Source organism: Chaetura pelagica, unplaced genomic scaffold, assembly GCF_000747805.2.
Source record: "Chaetura pelagica isolate M959 unplaced genomic scaffold, ChaPel_1.0 scaffold302, whole genome shotgun sequence".
Lineage (NCBI taxonomy): Eukaryota > Metazoa > Chordata > Aves > Apodiformes > Apodidae > Chaetura > Chaetura pelagica.
Window position 1 is genome coordinate 312,691 of NW_009952561.1, and position 26,395 is coordinate 339,085.

Consider the following 26,395-nt stretch of genomic DNA (forward strand, 5'->3'; position numbering starts at 1 on the left):
GAGGTGCAACATGCTTTGGTTAGCTGGACCAGAGCTTAGACTGCATGAAGCCTGGGAAAAAGCACAGCAGGTGCCAGCACTGGGCTCGGAGCCTCGTCTGAACCGACTGGAACAGAACACGGAGCTGAGTAGCCAAGTCTGCAGTGTTTGGGAATGCTGAGTTCTCCTGGTTAGCCAAGTCTGTGCCTGGAGTGCAAACCACAACAGTTTCAAACATGACTCGGGCCCCAGTGCCACCTAGAGCATGGCTTGTAACAGAATTCAAAATATCCATTCCCACACGGAGTCACTTTCTCCTGCTGCACCGTGTGGTACAAGACGTTCTGCAGAAGCTGCACCTCCCACCAGCACAACAGTGTCAGGTACAAGAGTTTCTTCACATCTCAAACCCCTTCAGTAGCAGCACAAAGCCTTGAATCACCTACTGCTTTGCCCATGGGGACACTACTGATCTCAGGATGCTTTAGCTGCTGTGCTGTGTCTCTGGCATTTCCAGGATGGAAAGAAAAACAACAACAAAAAAAGGGTACGTAGGAAGTTTACTCTGCAAACTTCAACTATAAACTTGGAATTCTGTAATTAATGATCATGCTACCTTCAAGGCAGCAACCCACTGGCCTGTGACCTCTGAAAAGGCCCTCTGCTAAGCACCTGCTAGTGTTCTCAGCTGATGCCTACATTTAAGAATCTGAAGCCATAGTCTAAAAATCAGTGACTTGCACTTCTCAGGAAGGTGAGTTGTTCACGTATCTCACTTCCCTTATCAGCCTGGTCTTCAGGCACAGCAGCAGGACAGCAAAGTGCCATCTGTTCCAGCAGCAGCACAGCAACTGCCCATCATCACACTGAGCAGATGCTTTGGACAAAGTAGTCAACATTTGCTCTTTCATGCTTTCTAAACCACGTGCTTCTGGTTTGAAAGGAAAGATCTGCAATTTCTGGTCACCCTCAGACATTCCCTTGAAATGCCTACAAAAGGTCCAGTTAAAAAAAAAATAAAATCATCAAGCTTGGTGGTAACTATTGCACATTTGTAAGAGCTGGCCTCAAGATTTTCCTGAAGATTCAGGCTTTGGAAGAAGGGATATTTTAAAAACTGGTATCAGTGTACATTGGAACACTGGCACAAATGTCACCTATTCTTGGTTTTAATTGTAAGGGCGACAAGTAAACACCAACACATGGAAAAAAGAAAAAGAAAACAAAGAGCATTTCACAGAGCAAGGAGTTAGAAACCAAGCCGGGGCTAGTGCTTTGCAGTGGAATCTCGAGGATAGAACTCAGCCAGTGTTGTCTGAGGAATTCTCTTCAGCATCTCCTTGGGGAAGATCCGCAGAAGCTGCCACCCAATGTCCAAGGTCTCGTAAACAGTGCGGTTTTCATAAGGACCTGCAGAGAGCAGGAGAGTGTCTCACCACCAGGGGAGATGTGAGAACAAGACCTTCTAGATCATGTTCCTGCCACAGACACTTACCCTGAGCAATGAAGTTCTTCTCAAACTTCTGCAGAAACTCCAGATAAAGGAGATCATCTGAGGTAAGAGCTTCCTCACCAACCACAGCCTTCATGGCCTGCACGTCCTTCCCGATGGCGTAGCAGGCGTACTGGGAGGGACAGAAACCACAGGGCTTTTACACTGGTCACAGAACCACCCTCACAGAAACATCAGGGACCTCTGGAGATCACCTAGTCCAACCCCCTGCTAGAGCAGGATCACCTGCAGTAGATCCCACAGGAACATGTCCACATGGCTCTTGAAAGTCTCCAGAGAGACTCCACAGCCTCCCTGGGCAGCCTGGCCCAGGGCTCTGTCACCCTCACAGTAGACAAGTTTCTCCTCATGTTGAGGTGGAAGTTCCTGTGTTCCAGTTTGTGTCCACTGTCCCTCATCCTATCACAGGACACCACTGAGAAGAGACTGGCCCCTCCTTCTTGACACCCACCTTTCAGATATTCATGAACATTAGTAAGATCCCCTCTCAGTCTTCTCTTCTCCAACCTGAACAGCCCCAGGTCTTTCCTCACCAGGTAGGTGTTTCAGTCCCCTAGTCATCCTCATAGTCCTCCCTTGGACTCTCTCCAGTAAAACCCTGTCCCTCTTGAACTGGGGAGCCCAGAAACGGACACAATACTCCATGTGGGGTCACCCTAGGGCAGAACAGAGGGAGAGGAGAGCCTGCCTTGACCTGCTGGCTACTCTTCTCAATGCACCCCAGGATTCCATGGGCCCTGTTGGCCACAAAATCCCAGCCCCAAGGAGGACACTGCCTGACCAGGTGCCCAACACCCCAAACAAAAGCTTTCACTAAACACTCAAAGCTTTAAATCTGCCTCCAGAGTGCTCTGGATTGCAGCTGTCTGGCTTGCACTCTGCAGACTGTTCAGTGAAAGGTGTATTTGAAATCTCTGCTCCTCTAAAGAGGTTTTTTTACCTACCAGTTGGTTGGATACATCTGCATGATCCTTCCTGGTCATGCCCTCTCCAATAGCTGACTTCATCAGTCGAGACAAGGAGGGCAAGACATTAATGGGTGGGTAAATCTGGAGGGAAAAAGAGAGCCAAGAATTTCAACATTAATACTTCAAAGAGTACAGAGTAATCAGAAATATGTTCTAGAGTAATCAGAAATATGTTCTAGAGTAATCAGAAATATGTTCTCTGTTATGCAGCTGCCTGTCCACATAGATCTGTCCCTCAGTGATGTATCCAGTCAAGTCAGGGATAGGGTGAGTAATATCTGTGGAAAAAAATGGGTTGACACTTTTCAGAAATATGTTCTAGAGTAATCAGAAATATGTTCCAAGCAGTGTGGCACACACCTGTCTGTTATGCAGCTGCCTGTCCACATAGATCTGTCCCTCAGTGATGTATCCAGTCAAGTCAGGGATAGGGTGAGTAATATCTGTGGAAAAAAATGGGTTGACACTTTTCAGAGCCTTTGTATCGATTTCTAGCAGGGATGTGGCAGCTCTGTGCAGATCCAACACCGCCAGTTAGAAGCCCCATACATCCCCCAGTGCTTTCTGACACAAGGATTAGAGCTGTGCTGACAGAGGGCTGGAGAACAGACCTGAAGTCTGCAGTGGGCCAAGCATTTCTATGAGCAATACAGGGTGAAAAGGCAGCCAAGAGCTGCAATACTCAAACGAAAACCTGAAGGGCACAGGACCTTCTGTCTGGCTGTGTTCCCAAAATGAGGAAGCTTGCTCTCAAATGAGTTCTTTAAAGCACTAATTTATTAAAAATACTTGATAACTCACCATCATTGGGCATGGTAAGAATAGGGATCTGAGTAATGGAACCATTCCTGCCTTCCACACGCCCAGCACGCTCATAAATGGTGGCCAAGTCAGTGTACATGTAGCCTGGGAAACCACGGCGACCAGGGACCTCCTCTCTGGCTGCTGAGACCTGGGGAAACCCAGAAAAACGTTTCTAAGAAGTCAGATCATTCCCACACACCCACTGTGTCCCCTAGCTGACCTACACTAGAGACAAAGTACTTCTTATCATGGCATCATGGCATGGTTTGGGTGGGAAGGGACCTGAAAGATCCTCCAGATCCAACCCCCTGCATGGGCAGGGACACCTCATCCATTCCCCCTCATTCCATCCATGCTTGTCCAAAGTCTCTCCCCAGGTTTCCTGGAGCCCCTTCAGAAACTGGAAGGTGCTCTAAGGTCTCCCCAGAGCCTTCTCCTGCAGGTGGTAACAAAATGCAGCTAGAAAGACCGTAAAAGAAAAGTTTTTCACCATAGCTATAAATGACCAGAGAAGATGCCAAGACAAATCAGGAACTATCACCTCCAGCTGAATGCCACTTATCAAACAAGTGTGGCTACCACAGCACTAACAGCTGTTTGACTGCTGAACATAATCCCAGACCATCAATGAATACCTGAAGCCTCACTGGCTACCTAAGAACATTGTTAACGACTATTACAGCACAAGTTAATTAATCCCAACCTCTCGCAGAGCTTCAGCATAGGAGCTCATGTCTGTCAGAATGACCAGCACGTGCTTCTCACACTGATATGCCAGGAACTCTGCTGTGGTGAGAGCCAGACGAGGAGTGATGATGCGCTCGATGCTGGAAGGGAACAGCACAGAACTATCAATGGCCAGGGCTTTCAGGCTGCAACATGTCACCAGCACTTCAACCCTCTCTACATGTGCTGTGGGCACCCACTGCAGCACCAGTTTGTGTTCAACTTCACTGACAGTAATAGAATCCAGACTGGTTTGGGTGGGAAGGGACCTGAAAAATCATCTAGATCCAACCCTCCTGAACAGGCAGGGACACCTCCCAGCATCCCAGGCTGCTCCAAGCCCCATCCAACCTGCCCTTCAACACCCCCAGGGATGGGGCAGCCACAGCTTCCCTGGGCAACCTGGGCCAGGCTCTCATCACCCTCACACTCCAGAATTTCCTCCTCGTGTCCAACCTCAATCTCCCTCTTCCAGTTTCAATCCATTCCCCCTCATCCCATCCCTCCTTGCCCTTGTCCCAAGTCCCTCCCCAGCTTTCCTGGAGCCCCTTCAGGCACTGGAAGCTGCTCTGAGGTCTCCCTGGAGCCTTCTCTTCTCCAGGCTGAACACCCCAACTCTCCCAGCCTGGCTCCAGAGCAGAGCTGCTCCAGCCCCAGCCCTTGGATCATCTCTGTGGCCCCCTCTGGACTCTCTCCAGGAGCTCCACAACCTTCTGATGTTGGAGGCTCCAGAATTGCACACAGTGCTCCACGTGGGGAATGCCAACATCAAATGCCAAGTTAAGTGCCACAAAAGTGCCAACATCAGTGACAGCTGCTGCAGGACACCAGTGAGGCTTCAGCTTCCAGCTCACTTATCCCACTGTAACTACTTACGTGGGATCATTGGCCAAATTCAGGAACAGACACACATTGTCCATGGATCCATTCTCCTCAAAGTCTGATTTGAAAAACCGAGCAGTTTCCATGTTCACCTAAATCACAACATCAAGGCATCAGTCAGTGCCAGAGCAGATTTTAACATGCTACACTTGCCATTATATTAAGGTCCAAACACCTCATTAATAATCCCCAAGTAAAGCTCTTTGTATCATGAAGAACCCCCCACATTCCTAACAGAATGAGTTATTTCTAGAATCCCAGGTCAGAAATTTTAGGTTTCAGATCCTCTCTCCTGCTCAGACACTTGGGTACAGCACTTCTGGAGTTGTCAGCCAGCCAGCTCATCTAGCACTCCCTACTTAGAATTCTTTCAAAGCAGGAAGGTTCAGCTGCTCTCAGCATTGCCTCACTTATTACTCCAGCATCACTCTCCTCCAGTAAGACTTACACCCATAGCAGCAAACACGATGGCAAAGTTCTCTTCAGTGTAGTCCATCACATCTTTGGATTTCTTGACCAAGCCAGCCTGGCGACAGATCTGAGCTGCAATCTAGGGAAGAGAATGATTCAGTCCATCAATGTGATGCTGTTCCACAGATCAGCATCTAACCTGGTTTAGTTTTTAACCCTAGTGACATGCAAGCCACTAAATTAGACTCACCTCGTTGTGGGGCAAGCCAGCAGCTGAGAAGATGGGGATTTTCTGCCCCCTGGCAATACTGTTCATCCCATCTATGGCTGAAATCCCAGTCTGGATCATCTCCTCGGGATAGATGCGGCACTGGGGGTTGATGGGCTGACCTGGTTGATTTTCTCTTCTCCAGGCTGAACACCCCAACTCTCCCAGCCTGGCTCCAGAGCAGAGCTGCTCCAGCCCCAGCCCTTGGATCATCTCTGTGGCCCCCTCTGGACTCTCTCCAGGAGCTCCACAACCTTCTGATGTTGGAGGCTCCAGAATTGCACACAGTGCTCCACGTGGGGAATGCCAACATCAAATGCCAAGTTAAGTGCCACAAAAGTGCCAACATCAGTGACAGCTGCTGCAGGACACCAGTGAGGTTTCAGCTTCCAGCTCACTTATCCCACTGTAACTACTTACGTGGGATCATTGGCCAAATTCAGGAACAGACACACATTGTCCATGGATCCATTCTCCTCAAAGTCTGATTTGAAAAACCGAGCAGTTTCCATGTTCACCTAAATCACAACATCAAGGCATCAGTCAGTGCCAGAGCAGATTTTAACATGCTACACTTGCCATTATATTAAGGTCCAAACACCTCATTAATAATCCCCAAGTAAAGCTCTTTGTATCATGAAGAACCCCCCACATTCCTAACAGAATGAGTTATTTCTAGAATCCCAGGTCAGAAATTTTAGGTTTCAATCCTCTCTCCTGCTCAGACACTTGGGTACAGCACTTCTGGAGTTGTCAGCCAGCCAGCTCATCTAGCACTCCCTACTTAGAATTCTTTCAAAGCAGGAAGGTTCAGCTGCTCTCAGCATTGCCTCACTTATTACTCCAGCATCACTCTCCTCCAGTAAGACTTACACCCATAGCAGCAAACACGATGGCAAAGTTCTCTTCAGTGTAGTCCATCACATCTTTGGATTTCTTGACCAAGCCAGCCTGGCGACAGATCTGAGCTGCAATCTAGGGAAGAGAATGATTCAGTCCATCAATGTGATGCTGTTCCACAGATCAGCATCTAACCTGGTTTAGTTTTTAACCCTAGTGACATGCAAGCCACTAAATTAGACTCACCTCGTTGTGGGGCAAGCCAGCAGCTGAGAAGATGGGGATTTTCTGCCCCCTGGCAATACTGTTCATCCCATCTATGGCTGAAATCCCAGTCTGGATCATCTCCTCGGGATAGATGCGGCACTGGGGGTTGATGGGCTGACCTGGTTGATTTTTTAAGAGAACAAATGTTGGTCCAGGTACATGTCTGAAGCTTGATCAAGCTGCCACTGCCCTTGAGCACTGATCTAAAGGTGCAAGCCCCACTGTTAGACCTACAAATCTTTAGATGTGCCTGGTCAGACCTGAGCCTTTTGTAGGTCCTGAGACACCAGAGTTCTGTGGTCATGTAAATGGTAAGAGCATTTGCAAGAAAAGCCTGTCAGGTTATTAATCTTTTAATCTCTGGAGGCTGGATAACTAAGATACCCTGCAAATACCTCAAAGAACAGCTTCCAAACATTACTGAAAACTATTTGCTTCTACCTCATCATCCTGCACTTGTTCAAATATGATCTGAGCAGGATGACACACACACTTAAAAATGAGATTAAACTCCCCTTAACAGCTAGATCCTATGTTCAAACCCAGAACTATGGTAGCACCCAAAAATCAGACACACCAGATGTGTCTTTAACTCCATACCAGACATGGACTAAGAACATACCCATGATGTCAAGGAAGTCTTCAGCCAAAACAATGGGGCCTCTGTCTATTGGCTTTCCTGATCCATTAAACACTCTGCCTACAAGAAACAGCAATAAAATAAAAACTTAAGTTACTGAAAATCAGTGTGTGATCAGTCTGTCCACTCCTCAAAGCAAGATGCCAGGACTTACCAAGCATGTCCTCAGAGACAGGGGTTCGCAGGATGTCCCCAGTAAACTCACAAGATGTTTTCTTAGCATCAATACCTGAAGTTCCTTCAAACACCTGCAAATACACCAGAAGGAAAAAACAAACAACAGAGGAAAGGAGTAAGTGTTGTGCTTTACAAAGTAACACACTAGAAAGCTGCTTCACAGCTTGAGAACTTGATCAGTCACAGGGCAGGAAAGCAAGGCAGCCCTCTGCAAGCAAAGGGCTTCAAGAGCAGCTCCTGAGCACAAAACATCACATGAAAACCTCCTTTAAACCAAAGTCATGAAGTGAATCAGCAGCAACCAACAAAGCCAGTGACTCTCATCTCTAGTACTTCCCTTTGCCAACAGGGTGAAGTTCTTCAGATATGAGGAACTAATATTAACAAGAAACAGCTGCTTAGAAAAAAAAATACTTGCAGCCACACTATACAGGAGCTGACCTGGAATCAATTATTACAGTACAATTAATCTAGCAGCAAAGAAATCTAGGGGAGATGCAGACAAAAAAAATGCCCTGTACTCGAGTACTAAAATTATTCATGCCACTTGCACATAGAGTAAGTAGGTAATATTTTAATTTATAGTACCAAAAGATCATGTCAGAAGACAGATCTGACACAGCTCAGACAGATGTGATGAATAAAATGTTTTTGTGTTGCAACAGGAGACCCTCCTGTCATACCTGAACCACAGCTTTGGAGCCACTGACTTCCAGCACCTGCCCACTTCTTCTTGTGCCATCAGGGAGAGTCAAGTGGACAATCTCTGCATATCGAGGAAACTGAAAGTGAGCAAAAAATGATGGTGGAAAACATTAAAATCCAGAAGGGCAGCCAGGAAACAAATGTTACCAGTTCTGAGCAAGCTTGAGCTTAACAAGTACTTTATTCTTAAAAATAATTTTATTGTGGGAACAAAACACATTCCAAGACAAATGCAACTGAAGAAGCTGAAGTCATTTTTACAGGGACTTGCTCAGTGTCAGGCTGCAGAAAGAGCTGGCAGCCCTTGTCCTGAACACCCCAGTGGTCCTGACAGACTCAGTCCCTGAAAGGAAGAACCAAAAGCTGCCCTTCGTGCATTGCACTGGCTGCTTCTCTTTATCAGGAACCTGCCAGCCTGTGAAAACATGAACTGTTTGTAGTTCCCTCTGGGGAAGCACTTAACTTGGGTAACAAAAAGGCCATTATCACAGTGGATAGGTTTGTTTCTGCATTCAAGTTTAGAAAACATCTGGGGGGCAGCTGGTGAAACTGAAACAGTGTTTCCTTTCTTTTCCCCAAAGTACTAACAACCCTCCCTTTCTCCAGGACCACCCTCTGCAGCTCCATGGCAGTTTGGGTTTCTCATTTATCTCAGCAGTCAGGAACACCTCTCATGGACCCAGGACTTGGAACAGTCTGGATTTCACCTTTTCTTGTACAATCTCCCTCAAAAAGTTCCATTCATTAAGGATCCGAGTTTTTACCTTCACTTGATCCAAGATCACCAGGGGACCATTCACACCCGAGACAGTTTTATAAGCTGAAAGAAAGAAAGCCACAAATCAGGGTATTCCTGATATTCCAAGAAAGTACCCCTCTTAAGTTTTCCAGAACTCAGTTTGCAGATTTTGGGCCCAGCTCTTTACCTCTTGTATATTTACCATGAACTCTACAAGAAGCATTAGGTCCTGAACTGTGGGGGCAACATTTTTTGCTGCTACTTGCAAAGCACCTGCAGTAACATGAAGATACAGGGTATTGCCCATTTCCTGCCTGTCCCAGAAGTTCACTGCAAGTCCATATCCAGGGATAATCTGTGTCACCAGAAACACCCACACCACTTAGAGCTGACATTTTAAGCTAAGAAAAAATGCACAGTTGCAAGGTCTTTCAAAAGCAGGAAAAACTATCTCTGTAACTTGTGATGAAGAAGGTTCCACTGCAATTTATGCCACCCAAAATGGTGAGATGACCTTAATATCCATACTCCTGGGCCGTTGGGGTTTTTTTTAACCATAGCAGTGTGCTGCCCCATGACACTGAACCAGCCCATGCAAAGCCTGGACTTGGCAAAACAAGTAGGTCCCTGGCTCAGAGCTGATCAAAGTTTCTACAGCAAGTTGTGTTTCTTGGCGCACTGCAAAGGGGCAACCTTGCAGTCCCTCCCTACCTCCCAAGAAAAGGTCAATGAACAATCTTGTAAAAGGCTGAATTTCAGTTTAACCAAACTCCTGCTCTGGGGTTATCCTGCTTCACCTGAAGGACTGACACCTGATAAGAGGGGCACAGCTTGCCAGCTCATCAGAAGGCTCATGTCTTAAACATCAGCAGCTCAAATACTAGCCCTCCATACAGCTTTTGAGTGCCCGGAATCTATCACTCTGTCATCAGCCCAGTGGGAAAGCTGTGAAAAGGCAGTGAACAGCTCTCAAGAGCCCTCCTGAGTTGCCTCAAGAACACAGCAGCAAACCAGCTAGAGCCCCTGATCCACAGCTAAAGGTGATGTTGAGTCAAAGTTTGATCAGAGTCACAAGGAGCAGCGACCAAGAGAGTGACTGTTAATCACTTATCCCTTGGGAGGGAAGAATGAGCAAGTGGAACCATTTGCAGAGCTGGAAAGTCACGAGCATCTCTCCCTGGTCACAGGCAGAAGGAACAGGCACTCATGGTACTGAAAGAAGTCACAAATGGAGACTCATCTGGCTCAGGCCCTTCAGCCTGCTCAGGTCTGGCACTCCCCACATCTTGTCTAGACTATCAACCAGGTGGTGTTTAGACCAAAAACAAGCCGTTTGAACTGTTGCAATGTAATCTCTTAACCAGCAACAATAAGAACTGTGTTAGATAAGACTTGAGGGCCACTGGGTGTATAAGATGGGGTACGTCTGGAATAGAACAGACTGGTGAAGGCTGGAAGGGACCTTAAAGATCATTGAGTTCCAACCCCCTGCATGGCCAGGGACATCTCCCACTAGACCAGGCTGCTCCAAGCCCCATCCAACCTGCCCTTGAACACCCCCAGGCAGGGGCATCCAAAACCTCCCTGGGAAACCTGTTCCAGCACCTTACTACCCTCATGGTGAATAATTTCTTCCCAATATCTAGCCTAAATGTCCCCCTCTCTTTCAGTTTAAAACCACTACCCCATGTCCTACCCCTACTACACTCAATGGTGAAAAGTTTCTCCTCATCTTTCACACAGGACTCCCAGTATCAGTTTTACTCCTGTCAAAAAACCTGCTTTTAAGGATTAAGAATGAAGACAGGACATGTGTCCCTGAATGAAAGCCAAAACCCAAGCTGGGCTGCTCCTTCCACCTGAGCAAGGAGAGTGACATGGACTCGATGCTACCAAGAGGACTCTGCTCAGACTGCAAGTGTTTGTAGCCCACTGTCCACAAGAAATGGAAAAGCTTATCCCAAGCAAAGCAATCCATCTCGTGACTGTCTCATGGGCATTTCCTCCTCCAGCAGCAGGCAGGGGCTCACAGTCCTTGCTGTGTCCATGAGAAAATATTTCCTGGCCCTTCAATCAGCATCAATTCCCCCTTGATCGCAGGGGAAATTCCTCTAAATTCCTGTTTCCACTAAGACCAACTAGTTTCATGGCAAATCAAAAGCAAATGAAGTATATATTTTTTTCATATCCAGCTGACATGTCAGTTTGGGCAAAGAGCCACAATCAACACGGGAAAACCATGAGTTGAAGAAGTCACCTTGGCTCCAATCTTGGCTGAAGCCTCCAGAGCAAAGCAGAGCAGCAGAGCTGGGGGGGCAGGGGTTGTCATGATGGGTTTGCCTTTCAAACCAGTGACTTGGTCAAAGAAACCATCCCAGAGAAGGTCCCTGGCTACCATCTTGCAAGCACTCCCTTTTCTGAGCTCTACAGGTACAGTGGCTCCTCTAATGACTACCTGGACCAAAACAAAGGCCAGAAATCATTCACTTCCAAACCACTCTGACTCCCCCTGCTACCGCAACGAAGGGGTTTTCACAAGGCTGCTGCATTTCCCCTTTCTCGTCAGATTTCTCAACCTCATCTTCAAGGAACAGCACCCACCCCGCTCCTCGCAGCCCACAGGAATCCTCATCTCCTGCTAAAAACCCTTTTCACACCAACGACACCACAAGGGGCCGCGTCCCCCCAGGCAGGGGCACCAGGCCCAGGGCGCCCAGACGGGAGTGCTGAAAGAAAAGGTGCTGAAAAGGACCTGCTGTGCTTCAAACCCTGAAACCCTCGGCCCTCCAGGAGCCCTGAGGAGAGCGCCGGAGCCCGGGGAGCACCGGATTTACCTCAGGAAACACCGGTTTTACCTCAGAAAACACCGGTTTTACCTCAGGGAGCAGCAGGGGCCCACCCGCTGAGACTCCCCCCCCAGGTCTACCCCGGAGGAGCCGCCCCGGGTGGGGGGGGAGAAATGGGGGGAAATGGGGAAAAAAAGGGGGAAAACGGGGAAACGAGGGAGGGGAGGAGAGAAGGGGATCGACAGTGAAATAGAAAATCAGCCCGGAAAATGAAAGGCAGTGAAAACCGATAAAACCTGAAATAGGAAATACAATAAAATAGAATAAAATTTAATAAAATAGAATAAAATTTAATAAAATAGAATAAAATTTAATAAAATAGAATAAAATTTAATAAAATAGAATAAAATTTAATAAAATAGAATAAAATATAAAATAAAAACTAAAGTAAACTTAACTAAACTAAAACCAATAAAACCCAATAACAACTGAAATAAAAAATAAAATAAAAAACAAATAAAAAATACACTTAACTAAACTAAAATTAAACCAATAAAAAACAATAACAACAGAAATAAAAAGAATAAAATAAAAAATAGACCAAACCAAACAAAAATAAACCAATAAAAACCAATAACAACTGAAATAAATAAAATAAAAACTAAACTAAAATAAACCAAATAAACAAAATAAAAACTAAACTAAACTTAACTCAACTAAAATAAATAAAATAAAACCGATGAAACAATAAAAACTAGTAAAAACCAATAACAACTGAAATAAAATAAAAACTAAACTAAAAGAAAACCAATAAAACCTAAACTTAACTAAACTAAAATAAATTTAAAACAATAAAAACTGATATAAATAAAATAAAAACTAAAATAAAATAAAACCAATACAAACTAAACAAAATAAACTCAAAAACAATTAAAAAATAAAACCCAATAAAAAAATAAAAAATAAAATAAATAAAATAAAGTAAAACAAGTAAAATAAAGTAAAATTAAGTAAAACAAAATTAAATGATGAAATGAAATGATGAAATGAAATAATTAAATGAAATTATAAAAAGGAAGATAAATTTTTTAAAAATATTTTAAAAAACAAACAAACAAGGAGAAAAGAGGAGAGAAAAAAGAGAGAAGAAAGAAGAGGGAAGAGAGAGGAGTCAAAAGGACTTAAAATACCACCCAGCAGAGCTGTCCCAAGGGTTCCTTCAACCTGCTCTGGGCACGTGAACTCCAGTTTGCCCAACACAGACCATTTAGAATCCTAGAACCCCAGACTGGTTTGGGTGGGAAGGGAGCTGGAAGCTCATCCAGCTCCAACCCCCGGCACGGGCAGGGACACCTCCCACCAGCCCAGGCTGCTCCACAAAGTTCCCCCCTCAACAATCTCCACCAACACCACATCCAAAGGACCCTTCATCACACCCAGGGATGTGACTCCCCCACCTCCCTGGGCAGCCTGTCCCAGTCTCCAACCACTCTTGCTGTGAAGAAGTTTTCCCTCATGTCCAGTCTGACCCTGCCCTGGTGCAGCTTGAAGCTCTTCCCTCCTGTTCTGTCTCTAATGACCTGTGAGAAGAGACCAGCACCAACCTCTGCAATGACCTCTCAGGTAGTTGGTGAGACTGATGAGCTCTCCCCTCAGCCTCCTCTTCCTCACACTAAACATCCCCAGCTCCTTCAAGCCTTCTCCATCAGATTGATTCCCTTCCCCAGCTTCGTTGCCTCCTCTGTCCTGGCTCCAGCACCTCAAGATCTCTTTGGGATTGAGATGCCCCAAACTGGACACAACACTCCAGGTGTGGCCCCACCAGTGCTGAGCACAGGGGGACAATCACCTCTCTGCTCCTGCTGGTCCCACCACTTCTAATCTCTCTAATAGCCTATCTCAGGATGCCATGGGCTCTCCTGGCCACCTGGGCACACACTGGCCAGACATCCCAGAACTGCAAATTAGAGCTTCACTCGATTTTAGCACCTCAGTTCCAGGGAGGAAATGGTGGTCTTTGATTTTTCTTTCCATGGGGTTGAGAGGAAAAGTCATGGCAAACAGCTACAATGGTTAAAACAAATAACCCAGCATATCTCGAAAAGAACTGACTGGAAAAATATGATGGACATGTGGAAAATGCCTCCAAGACTTATCTGAGTAAGCTTTCCCAGCCTGGAGAACAAGGGACATGGCACGGTCACCTCCTTCAGCTGCTCAGGGCTGAGATGGTGCCCTGACCTGGGGGCCTGGGAAAGGAGAAGGAGAAGGAGAGGGAGGAGAAGGAGGAGGAGAAAGAGAAAGAGAAAGAGAAAGAGAAAGAGAAAGAGAAAGAGAAAGAGAAAGAGAAAGAGAAAGAGAAAGAGAAAGAGAAAGAGAAAGAGAAAGAGAAAGAGAAAGAGAAAGAGAAAGAGAAAGAGAAAGAGAAAGAGAAAGAGAAAAAGGAGGAGGAGGAGGAGAAGAAGGAAAAGGAGAAGAAGGAGGAGGAGGAGGAGGAGGAGAAGGAGGAGAAAGAGGAGAAGAAGGAGGAGAAGGAGAAGGAGAAAGAAGGAGAAGAAGAAAAAGAAGAAGAAGGAGGAGAAAGAGAAGGAGAAGGAGAAAGAAGGAGAAGGAGGATAAAAGAAAAGGGAAAGGGAAATAGAGAGAAAGAGAAGAAAAAAAAATCATAATCAAAATCATGACTGTCTCCCCGTGCCCCTCCTCACCTGAAAAAGGCTGAGCCCTTCCCCCAGGTGCAGCTGAGCAGTTCTGAGCTCCCTCAGCAGATGGTGGTGCTGCACTGCTCATCCTCTGCTGCTCACTGGGTGTTAGGAAGTCATTGCCAGGCCGAGCCGCTCCATTCTCATACCATTCTCATAGTTAAAGGCTTCAACTTCTGCTCTAACGCACACCCAGGGAGTTCCTAGGAAGGACGTTCTCATCTCACCTTATTTGCAATACTTTTTGGCCATGCAGGAGCCAGATAAATGGCCTCGTTGGCAGATTTATGTGCCAAGAGGAAAAAAAGATTAATATGTCTGGGATTTATTTCCTCTCCCTGCAGTAAATCTCTGTATCCTGAATGAATGATGGTGTTAGTTTTGGTTGAAAAAAGAAATCACGGAGCAAAGTGTCAAAAGTTCAAGAAAACAGAGGTGATGGAAGAAAAGAGATCACGTTTTCAGGGGCATTTCCAGCACCTCAGCCACACATGGACAAAATTTTACATCCAGCTTTGCTTCTGGGAGAGCCAGCCTTGTTAGTCCAAGAGTCTGTGTCCCTGGAGGGACAGTGGAACAGCCCAGGGAAAGGCTCTGGATGGGCACCCCCTGCCTGCACCTTCTGTGGAGGGGAGGAAAGAGCAGAACATCAGATGGGGAGGGATCACAACTGTTCAGACCTGTGGGTACCCAGGGGAGAGGTGAGATGCCCCCCGTGTCCCTCAGAAACCACGGCCAGGAGCAGAGTGTTCAGGCCTTAAAAATCTTTCCATCCACTAGGAACACTCCTCATCAGTGCACTGACCATTTTGGGGAAATCCTGGAAATGTTGGAGTTAACCATAAATCCCCCGGGTGCTGCAGGGCTCCTTGGGGAAACCTGCCTGGTTTTACCCCGGGGTGAGTGAGGTGGAGGCACAGCTGGAACGAGGGCAGATGTTCCAAGGACAGGCAGCAAAGGAACAGCCACCAGTCACTGGAGAGGAGTCCAAGACCTCAGCTATAATGTATTTTACAAAGGCATCTCCCAGGGGCATTTCCTGATGCCAGCCCTGCCTCCCTGTGACAAAGGGAGGGCTGTACAGTCCCAGGGCAGCACCTTCCTGTGCTCAGACCCAGGCAAGAGTTAAGGTAGAGAGAGATAAGGGTTGATGAAAGACTGGAGAGGAGAGAGCAGGTGCCTCATCTGCAGATAAACACTCTGCCTGTCCCCTCGTGCCCCCCCAGCCCACCCCACCACCCGGCTCTGACGCAGAAGGAGCTGCAGGGCTGGATGGAACTTGTTTGAGGTTCCAATTAAATCTCCATGGAAGAGGGACACTCATATCCTCTCTCCTGATAAAAGGCACCCATAAATCCCCCGGGACCAGCAGCTGCAGAGCACAGCACCAAGATGGGCTCCAGGGTAAGAGCTGCTTTTCCTCTGCTCCAAGCAACAGGGTTTGCACTGGGAAGGGGACAGAGTTTGTGGGTTGAGACCTAAGGTTTGCATTGCTCCATGTGTCTTTATTGTCTGTGCTTCCTTACTAGTTCTTTCTCTATGGATTAACTTTTATATATCTATCTCTATATTTATATCTTGCATTAATTCTGTCACAGCACCACAGGAAGGTGTTTATTTGGTCTTTACCAGCACTTGAAGGTGCAGGGAGAGACCAGCCCTGTTTCCCAGCTTCAGGTCTCGTGTGCCACGATAGAGGGTTTGCAGCATTTGCTTCATTTTACTAAAAATGGATAAATATCATTGCTGGGGATCTCAGGAAGCCACAGGATTACTGGGAAGAGCAGTAGTTCAGACTCAGCTCCATCCTTTTTGCCACTTAGTCTCTGAAGTGCTGAAGAGCCACAAGGACATGAATGGCTGATTGTCTGGTTGGCTTTAGTGCAGGTTTCTGATTGATATTTCCAGTGTGACAGAGCAAACAACCTCCTCTCAGTCCCTCTGAAGCTCTGATTTTAATCACATATGTTGGGCTTTTAAGCCCTGTATCTTGCCATGACATTTCAATTAGGTCAAATGAAAAGGCATGTGAGGTAAATGAATTTCCTTTGAGAAGGAACTTAATCTCCAAAGAGCAAACATGGAATAAAAGACGTTGAGATTACCAGAGATAAGGTGCTGGTTTGATCTGTGCTTTGAGTCTTTGGAGTAAGGCTTAAATGATGCCTTGAAGCAGGTACAAGATGTCTCAGGAGAGTGGAAATGGGTTAGAGAACATTCCATCTGCAATTCTTAATGCAAGCTTGAGAACATCATGGTCTTTGATGGCAAAGCTGGTGGTCTCAGCTCCCAGAGAAGAACACCCAGCTCTTGGAGGACACAGACACCGAGTGACCTCAGGAGCTGCCGTCTCAAGGGAGCAGCTGTGGGACATTTTAACCTGGAGTGCTTTCTTTAAAGGCTGTGGGGAACCTCCAGCCCTGAAGAGAAGGAGCCAGCAGGAGCTGGGGTGCCAGGCTGTGGCCATGCCCTGGGGCTGGGGCTGGCTGGCAGCGGGCAGGGCAGCGCGGGGACTGGTGCTGCTGGTGGTCTTCGTGGCCCTGCTGCTGGACAACATGCTGCTGACAGTCGTGGGTATGGTCTGGGGGGCTCTGCTCCCCAGGGACACACCTCTGGGGGGGCAGCTCCTTGCTCAGGCTCTGGGAGATGCTGGTGGGGTCCTTGTGTGGGGAGAGCCCTGGGGAGGGCTGGGTGCTGGCAGGACCCCCCCCCATTCAGCCAGCACCCTTCAGTGCAGCTGCCTGCTGAGCCAGATAATAGAGTCAGATCAACTAACCAAGCCCTCCCCTGCTTCTCTTCCAGTTCCCATCATCCCCACCTTCCTTTACACAACAGAGTATGAAGGTGTCAACAGCTCTGTTGCTGCAGCCTGGACCGAACCAGCTCCTCCAGCCTGGGAGGCTCCTTCTTTCTCTTCCACTTTCTCTTTTGACAACACCACGGTGACTCTGGACTTGGTGAACAGGACGGGGAGCAGCCGATTTCCACAGCCCTCAACCAGCAACCCACCCACCCCCAGCAGCTGCCTGCAGGGTGAGCAGTTCCTCGTCGAGGAGAACATCCGTGTGGGGCTGCTCTTTGCCTCCAAGGCTCTCCTACAGCTGGTGGTCAACCCATCCGTGGGTCTCCTGACCAACAGGTAGGTCAAAGAGCTGGGTTGGTACCAGGGTGTAGCCTTTCAGGGACAGGCAGCTCCTGCCTGCTGATGAAATCCCCGTGGGTTGAGCTGTGAAGGTCTGTGCTGCTTGTGCAGCCCCTGCAACCACAGAGCCACGAGAACTGGTGGGTAAAATCCCCAGGGGGAGGACACGTGCATCACAATAAGCACAGATTTTACCTTTTCTAAAAGCCTACAAATGGCTTGCAAGTTTATATGACAACACAAGCCTTACCAACACCCTCCTGAGGTACAAACAGATGCTATTTAACACCAGAAACCATCACACAAAGATTCCCACCTCACTGTGGACATCATGTTCTTGTTCAGATTTTCTGCCCCTTTGCAGTTCTCCTGGGTGCACTTAGGCACTGGATGCTCCCCAGATGTTCACCAGCCCACAGAGACCTGTGGTAAGGTTGGGCAGCAAGACCAGATCTCACCCAAGAACAAGGAATTCTCCCTGAAATAGTGTCCCTTGTTTCCCTTTCCAGGATAGGATTCCACATCCCCATGTTCATCGGGTTCATCATCATGTTCCTCTCCACAGTCAGTGAGTATTTTCCTCCAGGCTGCCCTTCACACCCAGCAGCACAGGAGAAAACCCTTCTGTCTGTGCCTGCACAGCTGTCCTGCTGCAGGAGGAGGGAGAGCAGAGGAACAAGCCTCAGAAACCTGGGACAGGAAAGGACCAGCAGCACCCAGCACCCTCCAGCACCCAAACTGGTGCACGCTGAGGCTGCTGTCACCCTCTGCAAGGTACCACCTGACACCACCTCTCTCCTTCCTCCACAGTGTTTGCTTTTTCAGGCACCTACACTTTGCTGCTCCTTGCCCGAGCCCTGCAAGGCATCGGCTCGTCCTTCTCTTCAGTGGCAGGTAAAGGTTGTGGTTCCACCACCCCCTCCCACATGAGCCCCCCTTGCCTGGGCTCAATCAGCATCTCAGGAAGCAGCAGCAGCATGGGCAGGCTGGGGCCTTCAGACAGCACTCCCAGCCAGCAGATAAATCCCCCCCCCTCCAAAGCCCCGGCTGCCTCAGAGAGGAGCCCCACCAAGGAGGCACCAGGTGGGGCTCAGGTGGCCTCTCTGCCCTCCCTCTGCTCCAGGCCTGGGCTTGCTGGCCAGTGTCTACACCGACGACGTGGAGAGGGGCAACGCAATGGGGATCGCCCTGGGAGGCCTGGCCTTGGGTGTGCTGAGTAAGGAGACCTCCCTCCCAAGGGGGCTGACACCAACAGCATCTCTGCTGGCCATCCCCTGTGGCTCCCACCCACCTGGCTGTGCCCCTGCCCAGCATCATCCCACTGGCAGGGCTGGCCTGGCCTCCTGCCTCCCTCTGCCCACGGGACCCTCCACCTTCCCCCAACACACACCAGGGGTTTGGAGCAAAGCAGGGGGGCAGGAGCTGAGCGTGGGGCTGGTGACCCTGCCCTGGTGTGACACAGCCACTCCTTCCAGTCGGGGCCCCCTTTGGGAGTGTGATGTACGAGTTCGTGGGGAAATCGGCTCCTTTCCTGGTCCTGGCGTCTCTCGCCCTCTTGGATGGAGGTGAGAAGAAGCCAAATAACTTAATCCAACCCCACCCCCAAAAAACCCCACAAAACAACAAAAAAGCTGTAAATGCAGAAGTTTTGGGAGGGCATCTCAGAGGGCTCGTGTGAAGGAAGAGGCAGATGAACATGACACAGGTAACACCCTCAGCACTGGTTATTCTCTTACTGCTAAGCCCCATTTTCTGCCACCTGATGATTGACACAGCAATGCAGCCAGAATTAGTCCCTCATTACTTAATAAACCCCTTGGTTTATGAAGCTCTTGGAACAGGGAATTCTTCCCACCAGGCAGAGCCTCCTCCCTGTGCCACAAGGGAATTTGGCTGTGCCAGCACGGAGGGTGCTCCTTGTTCTTTCTCCACAAGCTGTGTTACAGGTGCTGGACCCAAGAGCCCTCAGGGTTCCAACAGCAAAGTTACAGAGAGCAGAAATGTGCTTTTTTTTTTTACTTGGAAGAATTAAGCTGATTTAATTATAGTCACAGTTGCCATCTTTGCCTAGATGTAATGCAAGGCACCTCTAATGAAGCACATAAGAGCTTCTGGAAAATGAAACGTAGGTTCCAGACACCTGAAACTTCCTTTTTTAGTTCTGTTACTCTGTTCCCACATCTCACCCCTGTCATGCCCTGGTTGTGGGTCCCCAGCAGGCAGCAAGATGGGGAGCATCTGGGTATCTGGCTGCTTTGTGGGCTGACAAAACACTCCTCACCCAGTTCACCCCAGGGAGTGTTGCTGCTCCCGCCCCAGGGACAGGGCTGGGACCCTCCTCTCCCTCTGCCCACTTGAGCCACGTCCCCAGGTGCAGCTCCTGCATCCCCAGGGGCTCTGCTGGTAGCAGGGGTCGTGCCAAAGGAAAAGCCAGAGGGAAACAAATGCAGGTTAGATGGGGTGAAGCTGTCTGGGGCAGTCAGCTAACACCAGTGTTCCCTTCCAGCCTTGCAGCTCTGCATCCTGCAGCCCTCTAGGATCTCCCCGGAGGTGAGTGCAGAGGTGTGGGCACAGGGCAGTGGGTGCCAGGCAGTGGGTGCTGCCCAGGGAGCAGGGCAGGCACCCAGCTGGGCAGTGGAGCAAGTGCACAAGTGTCTCTTGGCTGATCTAACCCCCTTTGCCACCCCACAGAGCACCCAGGGGACACCACTGTCCACCCTCCTGCGTGACCCCTACATCCTGGTGGCTGCAGGTAAATGCTCCTCTGTGCACCCAACACCTCCTGGTTGAAGAGGTTTCCTCCTGCCTTGCCTGAAACAGCAGCAGGAGGTGGGTAAAACAGAACCTTCCTCCCTTTCCCCCCATCAGGAGCCCTCTGCTTCTCCAACATGGGGGTGGCCATGCTGGAGCCCACCTTGCCCATCTGGATGATGCAAACCATGTGCTCCCCAAAGTGGCAGCTGGGTGAGTCTTGTGCTCTGCAGTTCAGCTGCAACCAGCCCCCTGGGATGGGCTGGGTGATCCTACATCCCTCCAAAAATAAAAGCAGAGAACATCTACCCCCACCCCACAGAGCAAGTGATCCCAGGCTGCCTGTTGCTCCAATTCCAGCTGGAAGCTGTAGTTACACATGGTGCTTTTCTCTGTGATGGGAAAAATGGTACAGAATCAGCATCCCCACAGGAACAATAAGGGAGGAAGGAAAGGCTGTTTGGTGCACGGGAAGCCTGTTGAATCTCTTCTTCTGCAGGGCAGAGAATGGTTTTGTGCTGGGCTGGAATTGTGGCAGCCAGGTGGGTTTTGCAGAGGCAGCTCCAGGTAAAACAAGGTCATTGAGAGAGTCCCAGGCAGGACAGGATAGTACATGCTAATTACCAGCTGCCTGGAAAAGGGGAGATGGAGATAACGTTGGCTGTGTTTGCTACAAAGGTACAAAGTAATTGGTATAAAACCCAGTTGGCTGAGGAATGACCTGGAGAGCTGCCCCAGGCTGCACTTAGAGCCCAAATTGAATTGCAGGCTGGGAGCAGGAGGGCTGAGAGGGCTCCTAATCCAGTTATCCCCTGGTCAGGCAGGAGCATCCATCCTGATAAGAGCCTTGGGTGCTTCTCAGGAGCAAGGGATTGAGCAAGGGAGGGCGAGGGTAGAGCAGAGCCCCAGGGGCTCTGGCAGGGGGGAGAGGGGGCAGTGTAGCTACTTGGTGACCATGAATGTCCCAAGGGGAGGAGAGCAATTGGAGCTGCCCCTGTCAGCACTGAGCTCCAAGGGAACCTTGGAGGCAACTCAGCAGGATCCAGAGGTCAGCAGGCATGAAAGAAAATCCTAAATATGCTCACTAGGTGTTCCCATACCTGAGATTTGAGAGCAGGCTGGGTTTGGACCCAGCCCAGCTGCAAGCCACCTGCCTCACAAGCTACCACAAACTCAAGAGCCTTCTTGATTCGTGTGCTCTGGTTTGCCCACTCCCATAATTCTAGCATAACAACTCCAGAAGCCCTTGGGCTAAACCTGCAGGATTAACCACACTCTGTGGCTGTTAAAGAGGGGAGAGAAAATTAAACACCCATCAGTGTGTTTCAATAAGGAAGTTGTCTCAGTGAAATGGAGCTGCTCAGTTTTATTTAGAGTTGGCAGGAGAGTATATTAAAAATAAACAACTGGTAAATCAGCAAACAGTGCAAATATTTGACTGCATAATGATCCCCAAGCTTTCTACTCAAGCAGCTGTTTTATTCCTTGATTTAATAAGTGAAAAGCAGAAGGCAAGGGGGGAAAGGTGGGGGAGACAGAAGGATGAGCTTCTCAAAGCAGCGGGGACAAAACATCCTGCATTTGGCTTCTGGTGACCTCACAGATCTCGTGGGTGAAGCCCTGCTTCTCACGTGCCTCAGTTTCCCCCCTCCCCATCAAAAGCAAACATTTTCTCTGCCTCCATCTGCCCCCCATCCTCCTCAGGCATGAGGAAGGTCAGCTTGCTGTGCCTGGCTCAGGATAATCCCCCACAGGAGAGGGGCAGTGAGTGGAGGGAGCATTTCCTACAGTTTCCTTGGGGATGACCCACTCCTTTTCATCCTCTCCCCTCCCCAGGGATGGCATTACTGCCTGCCAGTGTGTCCTACCTCATTGGCACCAACCTCTTTGGGATTCTGGCCACCAAAATGGGCCGGTGAGTGGGAAGATCAAGAGATTTCAGCCCAGCTCAGTCCTGAGCTTTCAGCATGAATGATGATGGGGGGGGGAGTGGGTGCACACTGGGAACTTCTGCCTTCTCCTCCCTGCAGGTGGCTGTGCTCCCTGGTCGGGATGGTTGTGGTGGGAACCAGCCTGCTTTGTGTAAGTAGCAGCCAGGGGGTGAGGTGGCTGCTCAGTGGCTGCACGTGGGTTTGGGTGTCACAGACCTACAGCCCTGCACCCTCAGCAAGCTCCCCTGGCCTCACCCCTGTGTCCTCTCTCTGTCTCTCTGTCCTCTCAAAGGTACCTCTGGCCAAAAACATTTACGGGCTGATTGGCCCAAATGGGCTGCTTGGCTTTGCCATAGGTAAGTTGTGGGTGCTGGGGGGTGACACAGCTCCCAGGCAGCTTCACTGCTGCCCTCGGAGGTGATGGCTGAGCAGGTCCCTCTTGCTTTGGGCAGGAATGGTGGATTCCTCCATGATGCCCCTGCTGGGTCAGCTGGTGGACCTTCGCCACACCTCCATCTACGGCAACGTCTACGCCATTGCTGACGTGGCCTTCTGCTTGGGCTTTGCCATTGGTATGGAGGAGCTTCTGCTCCAGCCCTGTGCCCAGCTCTGCAGCCCTCCACACCCAGAGGACATGGAGCTGCTGGAAAGAGTCCAGAGAAGGGCCACAAAAATGATCTGGAGCAGCTCTGGCTCTGGAGAAAGGCTGGGAGAGTTGGGGTGTCCAGCCTGGAGAAGAGAAGGCTCCAAGGAGACCTTAGAGCAGCTTCCAGTGCCTGAAGGGGCTCCAGGAAAGCTGGGGAGGAGCTGTTTGCAAGAGTCTGTAGTGACAGGACAAGGGGGAATAGTCTAAAACCAGAGCAGGGTGGATTTAATCAGACATTAGGAAGAAGTTCTTCACAATGAGGGGGGTGAAGCTCTGGAACTGGTTGCCCAGAGAGGTGGTGGAGGCCCCATCCCTGGAAACATTCAAGGTCAGGCTTGACAAGGCTCTGAACAACCTGATCTAGATAAAAAGGTCCCTGTGCACTGCAGGGGGCTGGACTAGATGTTCTTTGAAGGTCCCTTCCAAGCCCACACATTCTATGATATTCTTGAGATACTCAGAGTGTATCTCACTCCCTCTCCTGCTCACCCCAGGCATCCGGCACAGAGTCTGCAACCACAGATGCACAGAGCCACTCCCAAATGAACAGGCACCTTCTGCTCCCTCCCACCTTGACCTTTTTTACCGTTGCCATCCTCAGGGCCATCCACAGGAGGTGCCATTGTCCGAGCCATCGGGTTCCCCTGGCTGATGATCATCATTGGAGTCACCAACATCGCCTACGCGCCACTCTGCTGGCACCTGCGCAGCCCTCCTGCTAAAGAGGAGAAGATTGTGAGTTCCAGGACACTGTCTTTGCTTCAAATAGAGGGATGGATAATCCAGAGGTCTGGGGGAAGAGAAGAACAAATTTGCCAGGGGTTGTGTCTCCCCTGTCAGGCTCTACTCTGCCTTCAAAAACGGGACAAAAAAACCCTCAGGCGATAAAACCAGAGACACTTAAGAGCTGTGATCCCTCCCTGAACTCACAGCTTGTGCTCCCAGTTGTTGGCTGCTTTGGCTTTCTCTAAAACTGCCTCTTCATTGTTGCTAAAACCTGGTTTCTCCTCCCCTTCTCCCCAGGCAATCCTCAGCCAGGAGTGCCCCTTGCAAACCCAAACCTGCGCCCCTCAGAAACCGCGGCGCCGTTTCCCTCCCACCGACGTGGAGGCAGAAGAGGTGGAATAGCAGGAGCAAGGGCTGGTTTGAAGCTGCCAAGCAGCTCACAGAAGATGGATGTAGGAGCACCCGAGAGTAACTCAGCCTCCCCCCAAGGCCTGGGGACACAGGGGGTGTCCCTGACCTCTCACAGCAGGGAGCAGAGACCCAGGATTCGCAGGCTCTGTCCCTTTAGTTGCTGTGTGACGTCCAAGTGACTTCCCCAAACTCACCACAGCTCATCTGTAAAAAAAAAACAAAAACAAACCAAAACCGAAAAGTTAGGGAGCTGAGGAGCTCATACAAACCTCCAATATTGTCTTGGGCACAGCCTGCCCAGGGATATCAACACCTCCCCAAAATAAAAACCAGTTTTGGCCTCGGCCAACAAAGCTCGTCAGGTCTCTTGAGATAATAAAGTGACTAGGAGGGTATTTTTAGAAATCCCTGCCCCTCACCTGGGATGGGGGACTGGGCTGTGTTTGTGCTCCTAACCCAGCACCACCTGAGGTACCATAAATGTATTTAATTGTCCTTTTGCAATTTCCTGGCCACAAGTTCAGAAAGGGAACAGCTGCCCTCTTAGCAATAATTATTGAGTATAATGGTCTGTGAAAGCAGGGGAGAGTTGTAAAGAAAGTGAAGTAATAGAGGCACCAAATTAATTGTCTAAGTGAAAAGAGATCAGGCTGGGAGAGTTGGGGTGTTGAGCCTGGAGAAGAGAAGGCTCCAGGGAGACCTGAGAGCAGCTTCCAGTGCCTGAAGGGGCTCCAGGAAAGCTGGGGAGGGGCTTGGGACAAGGGCAGGGAGGGATGGGATGAGGGGGATGGATGAAACCTGGGAGAGGGAGGGAGGTTGGAGCTGAGGAGGGAATTCTTTGGTGTGAGGGTGGTGAGAGCCTGGCCCAGGTTGCCCAGGGAAGCTGTGGCTGCCCCATCCCTGGGGGTGTTGAAGGGCAGGTTGGATGGGGCTTGGAGCAGCCTGGGCTGGTGGGAGGTGTCCCTGCCCATGCAGGGGGTTGGATCTGGATGAGCTTTCAGGTCCCTTCCCACCCAAAGCAGCCCGGGATTCTACGGTACCAGCCGGGGGGCTGCTCGGGGGCCTGATGAGCACCCCGCGGCCGCTCCCTCTCGGTGCGTCAAGCAAGAACCAGCCCGGCCCCGCCCCCGGAGTGCACCCCCTGCTGGGGACCCCCTCAGTGTCCCCCCAGCTCTGAGCACCCCCCTGCTGGGGATCCCCTCAGTGTCCCCCCAGCTCTGAGCATCCCCCTGCTGGGGACCCCCTCAGTGTCCCCCCAGCTCTGAGCACCCCCCTGCTGGGGATCCCCTCAGTGTCCCCCCAGCTCTGAGCATCCCCCTGCTGGGGACCCCCTCAGTGTCCCCCCAGCTCTGAGCACCCCCCTGCTGGGGATCCCCTCAGTGTCCCCCCAGCTCTGAGCATCCCCCTGCTGGGGACCCCCTCAGTGTCCCCCCAGCTCTGAGCACCCCCCTGCTGGGGATCCCCTCAGTGTCCCCCCAGCTCTGAGCATCCCCCTGCTGGGGACCCCCTCAGTGTCCCCCCAGCTCTGAGCACCCCCCTGCTGGGGATCCCCTCAGTGTCCCCCCAGCTCTGAGCATCCCCCTGCTGGGGACCCCCTCAGTGTCCCCCCAGCTCTGAGCACCCCCCTGCTGGGGATCCCCTCAGTGTCCCCCCAGCTCTGAGCATCCCCCTGCTGGGGACCCCCTCAGTGTCCCCCCAGCTCTGAGCACCCCCCTGCTGGGGATCCCCTCAGTGTCCCCCCAGCTCTGAGCATCCCCCTGCTGGGGACCCCCTCAGTGTCCCCCCAGCTCTGAGCACCCCCCTGCTGGGGATCCCCTCAGTGTCCCCCCAGCTCTGAGCATCCCCCTGCTGGGGACCCCCTCAGTGTCCCCCCAGCTCTGAGCACCCCCCTGCTGGGGATCCCCTCAGTGTCCCCCCAGCTCTGAGCATCCCCCTGCTGGGGACCCCCTCAGTGTCCCCCCAGCTCTGAGCATCCCCCTGCTGGGGACCCCCTCAGTGTCCCCCCAGCTCTGAGCACCTTCCTGCTGGGGACCCCCTCAGTGTCCCCCCAGCTCTGAGCACCCCCCCTGCTGGGGACCCCCTCAGTGTCCCCACAGCTCTGAGCACTCCCCTGCTGGGAACCCCCTCAGTGTCCCCCCAGCTCTGGGGACAGGCTCAGTGTCCCCCCAGCTCTGGGCACCCCAGCACTGTCCCCCCAGCTCTGGGGGCCCCCTCAGCCCTGCCCTGTCCCCCCAGGCCGCTGTTACCTCTACATGAAGACCATCGAGCGAGCAGCCTTTCCCCGCCGGCTCTGGGAGCGGGTGAGTGAGCAGGACCTGACCCAGAGGCAGGGAGAAACAAGGATCCCTCCCTCCCCTCTAGGCATGGAACATCCCCCTCCCCTT

The 26,395-nt window shown here is 50.4% G+C and overlaps 3 protein-coding genes across 3 annotated transcripts in view; 2 read left to right on the forward strand and 1 right to left on the reverse strand.

The window, feature by feature from the left end:
- Nucleotides 1-1,130: 1,130 nt before the first annotated feature.
- ATP6V1B2 (ATPase, H+ transporting, lysosomal 56/58kDa, V1 subunit B2) lies at nucleotides 1,131-14,626 on the reverse strand. Its single transcript, XM_009993242.1, has 14 exons — nucleotides 14,554-14,626; nucleotides 8,945-9,000; nucleotides 8,159-8,257; nucleotides 7,453-7,546; nucleotides 7,281-7,358; nucleotides 6,638-6,777; nucleotides 6,425-6,526; nucleotides 4,867-4,964; nucleotides 3,968-4,091; nucleotides 3,262-3,412; nucleotides 2,821-2,903; nucleotides 2,437-2,541; nucleotides 1,475-1,604; nucleotides 1,131-1,389 (listed from the first exon to the last, which is right to left on the reverse strand). Exons 1-14 carry the CDS (start codon nucleotides 14,624-14,626, stop codon nucleotides 1,247-1,249), a joined length of 1,476 nt encoding a protein of 491 aa, XP_009991544.1. The 3' UTR covers nucleotides 1,131-1,246.
- A 2,243-nt stretch (nucleotides 14,627-16,869) lies between these two features.
- On the forward strand, nucleotides 16,870-24,002 carry SLC18A1 (solute carrier family 18 (vesicular monoamine transporter), member 1). Its single transcript, XM_009993243.1, has 15 exons — nucleotides 16,870-16,978; nucleotides 17,207-17,543; nucleotides 18,056-18,114; nucleotides 18,357-18,440; nucleotides 18,670-18,762; nucleotides 19,022-19,111; nucleotides 20,053-20,096; nucleotides 20,238-20,298; nucleotides 20,415-20,510; nucleotides 22,134-22,212; nucleotides 22,328-22,379; nucleotides 22,521-22,584; nucleotides 22,681-22,800; nucleotides 23,476-23,609; nucleotides 23,898-24,002. The coding sequence occupies exons 1-15, from the start codon at nucleotides 16,870-16,872 to the stop codon at nucleotides 24,000-24,002; spliced, it is 1,527 nt and encodes a 508-aa protein (XP_009991545.1).
- Nucleotides 24,003-25,077: 1,075 nt separating this feature from the next.
- MAK16 (MAK16 homolog (S. cerevisiae)) overlaps nucleotides 25,078-26,395 on the forward strand; it is a 3,989-nt gene continuing 2,671 nt past the window's right edge. Inside the window, exons 1-2 of the mRNA XM_009993244.1 lie at nucleotides 25,078-25,105; nucleotides 26,247-26,313. Of these exons, the coding sequence (XP_009991546.1) occupies nucleotides 25,078-25,105; nucleotides 26,247-26,313 (95 nt within the window). The remainder of the gene's footprint in view (nucleotides 25,106-26,246; nucleotides 26,314-26,395) is intronic.

What these genes read in the sequence shown, in the direction of transcription:
- ATP6V1B2 (XM_009993242.1), bottom strand. Translation starts at nt 14,626, where the DNA reads ATGAGAACGTCCTTCCTAGGAACTCCCTGGGTGTGCGTTAGAGCAGAA. An exon ending in AATTTGGCCAATGATCCCAC is followed by an intron (nt 4,092 to 4,866) that starts GTAAGTAGTTAC and finishes GTTCCCTTCCAG; the next exon opens with CATCGAGCGCATCATCACTC. An exon ending in CAGATGTATCCAACCAACTG is followed by an intron (nt 1,605 to 2,436) that starts GTAGGTAAAAAA and finishes TGTCCCTCCCAG; the next exon opens with TACGCCTGCTACGCCATCGG.
- SLC18A1 (XM_009993243.1), top strand. Translation starts at nt 16,870, where the DNA reads ATGCCCTGGGGCTGGGGCTGGCTGGCAGCGGGCAGGGCAGCGCGGGGA. An exon ending in CTACATCCTGGTGGCTGCAG is followed by an intron (nt 20,299 to 20,414) that starts GTAAATGCTCCT and finishes TCCCCCCATCAG; the next exon opens with GAGCCCTCTGCTTCTCCAAC. An exon ending in CTGCTTGGGCTTTGCCATTG is followed by an intron (nt 22,801 to 23,475) that starts GTATGGAGGAGC and finishes TGCCATCCTCAG; the next exon opens with GGCCATCCACAGGAGGTGCC.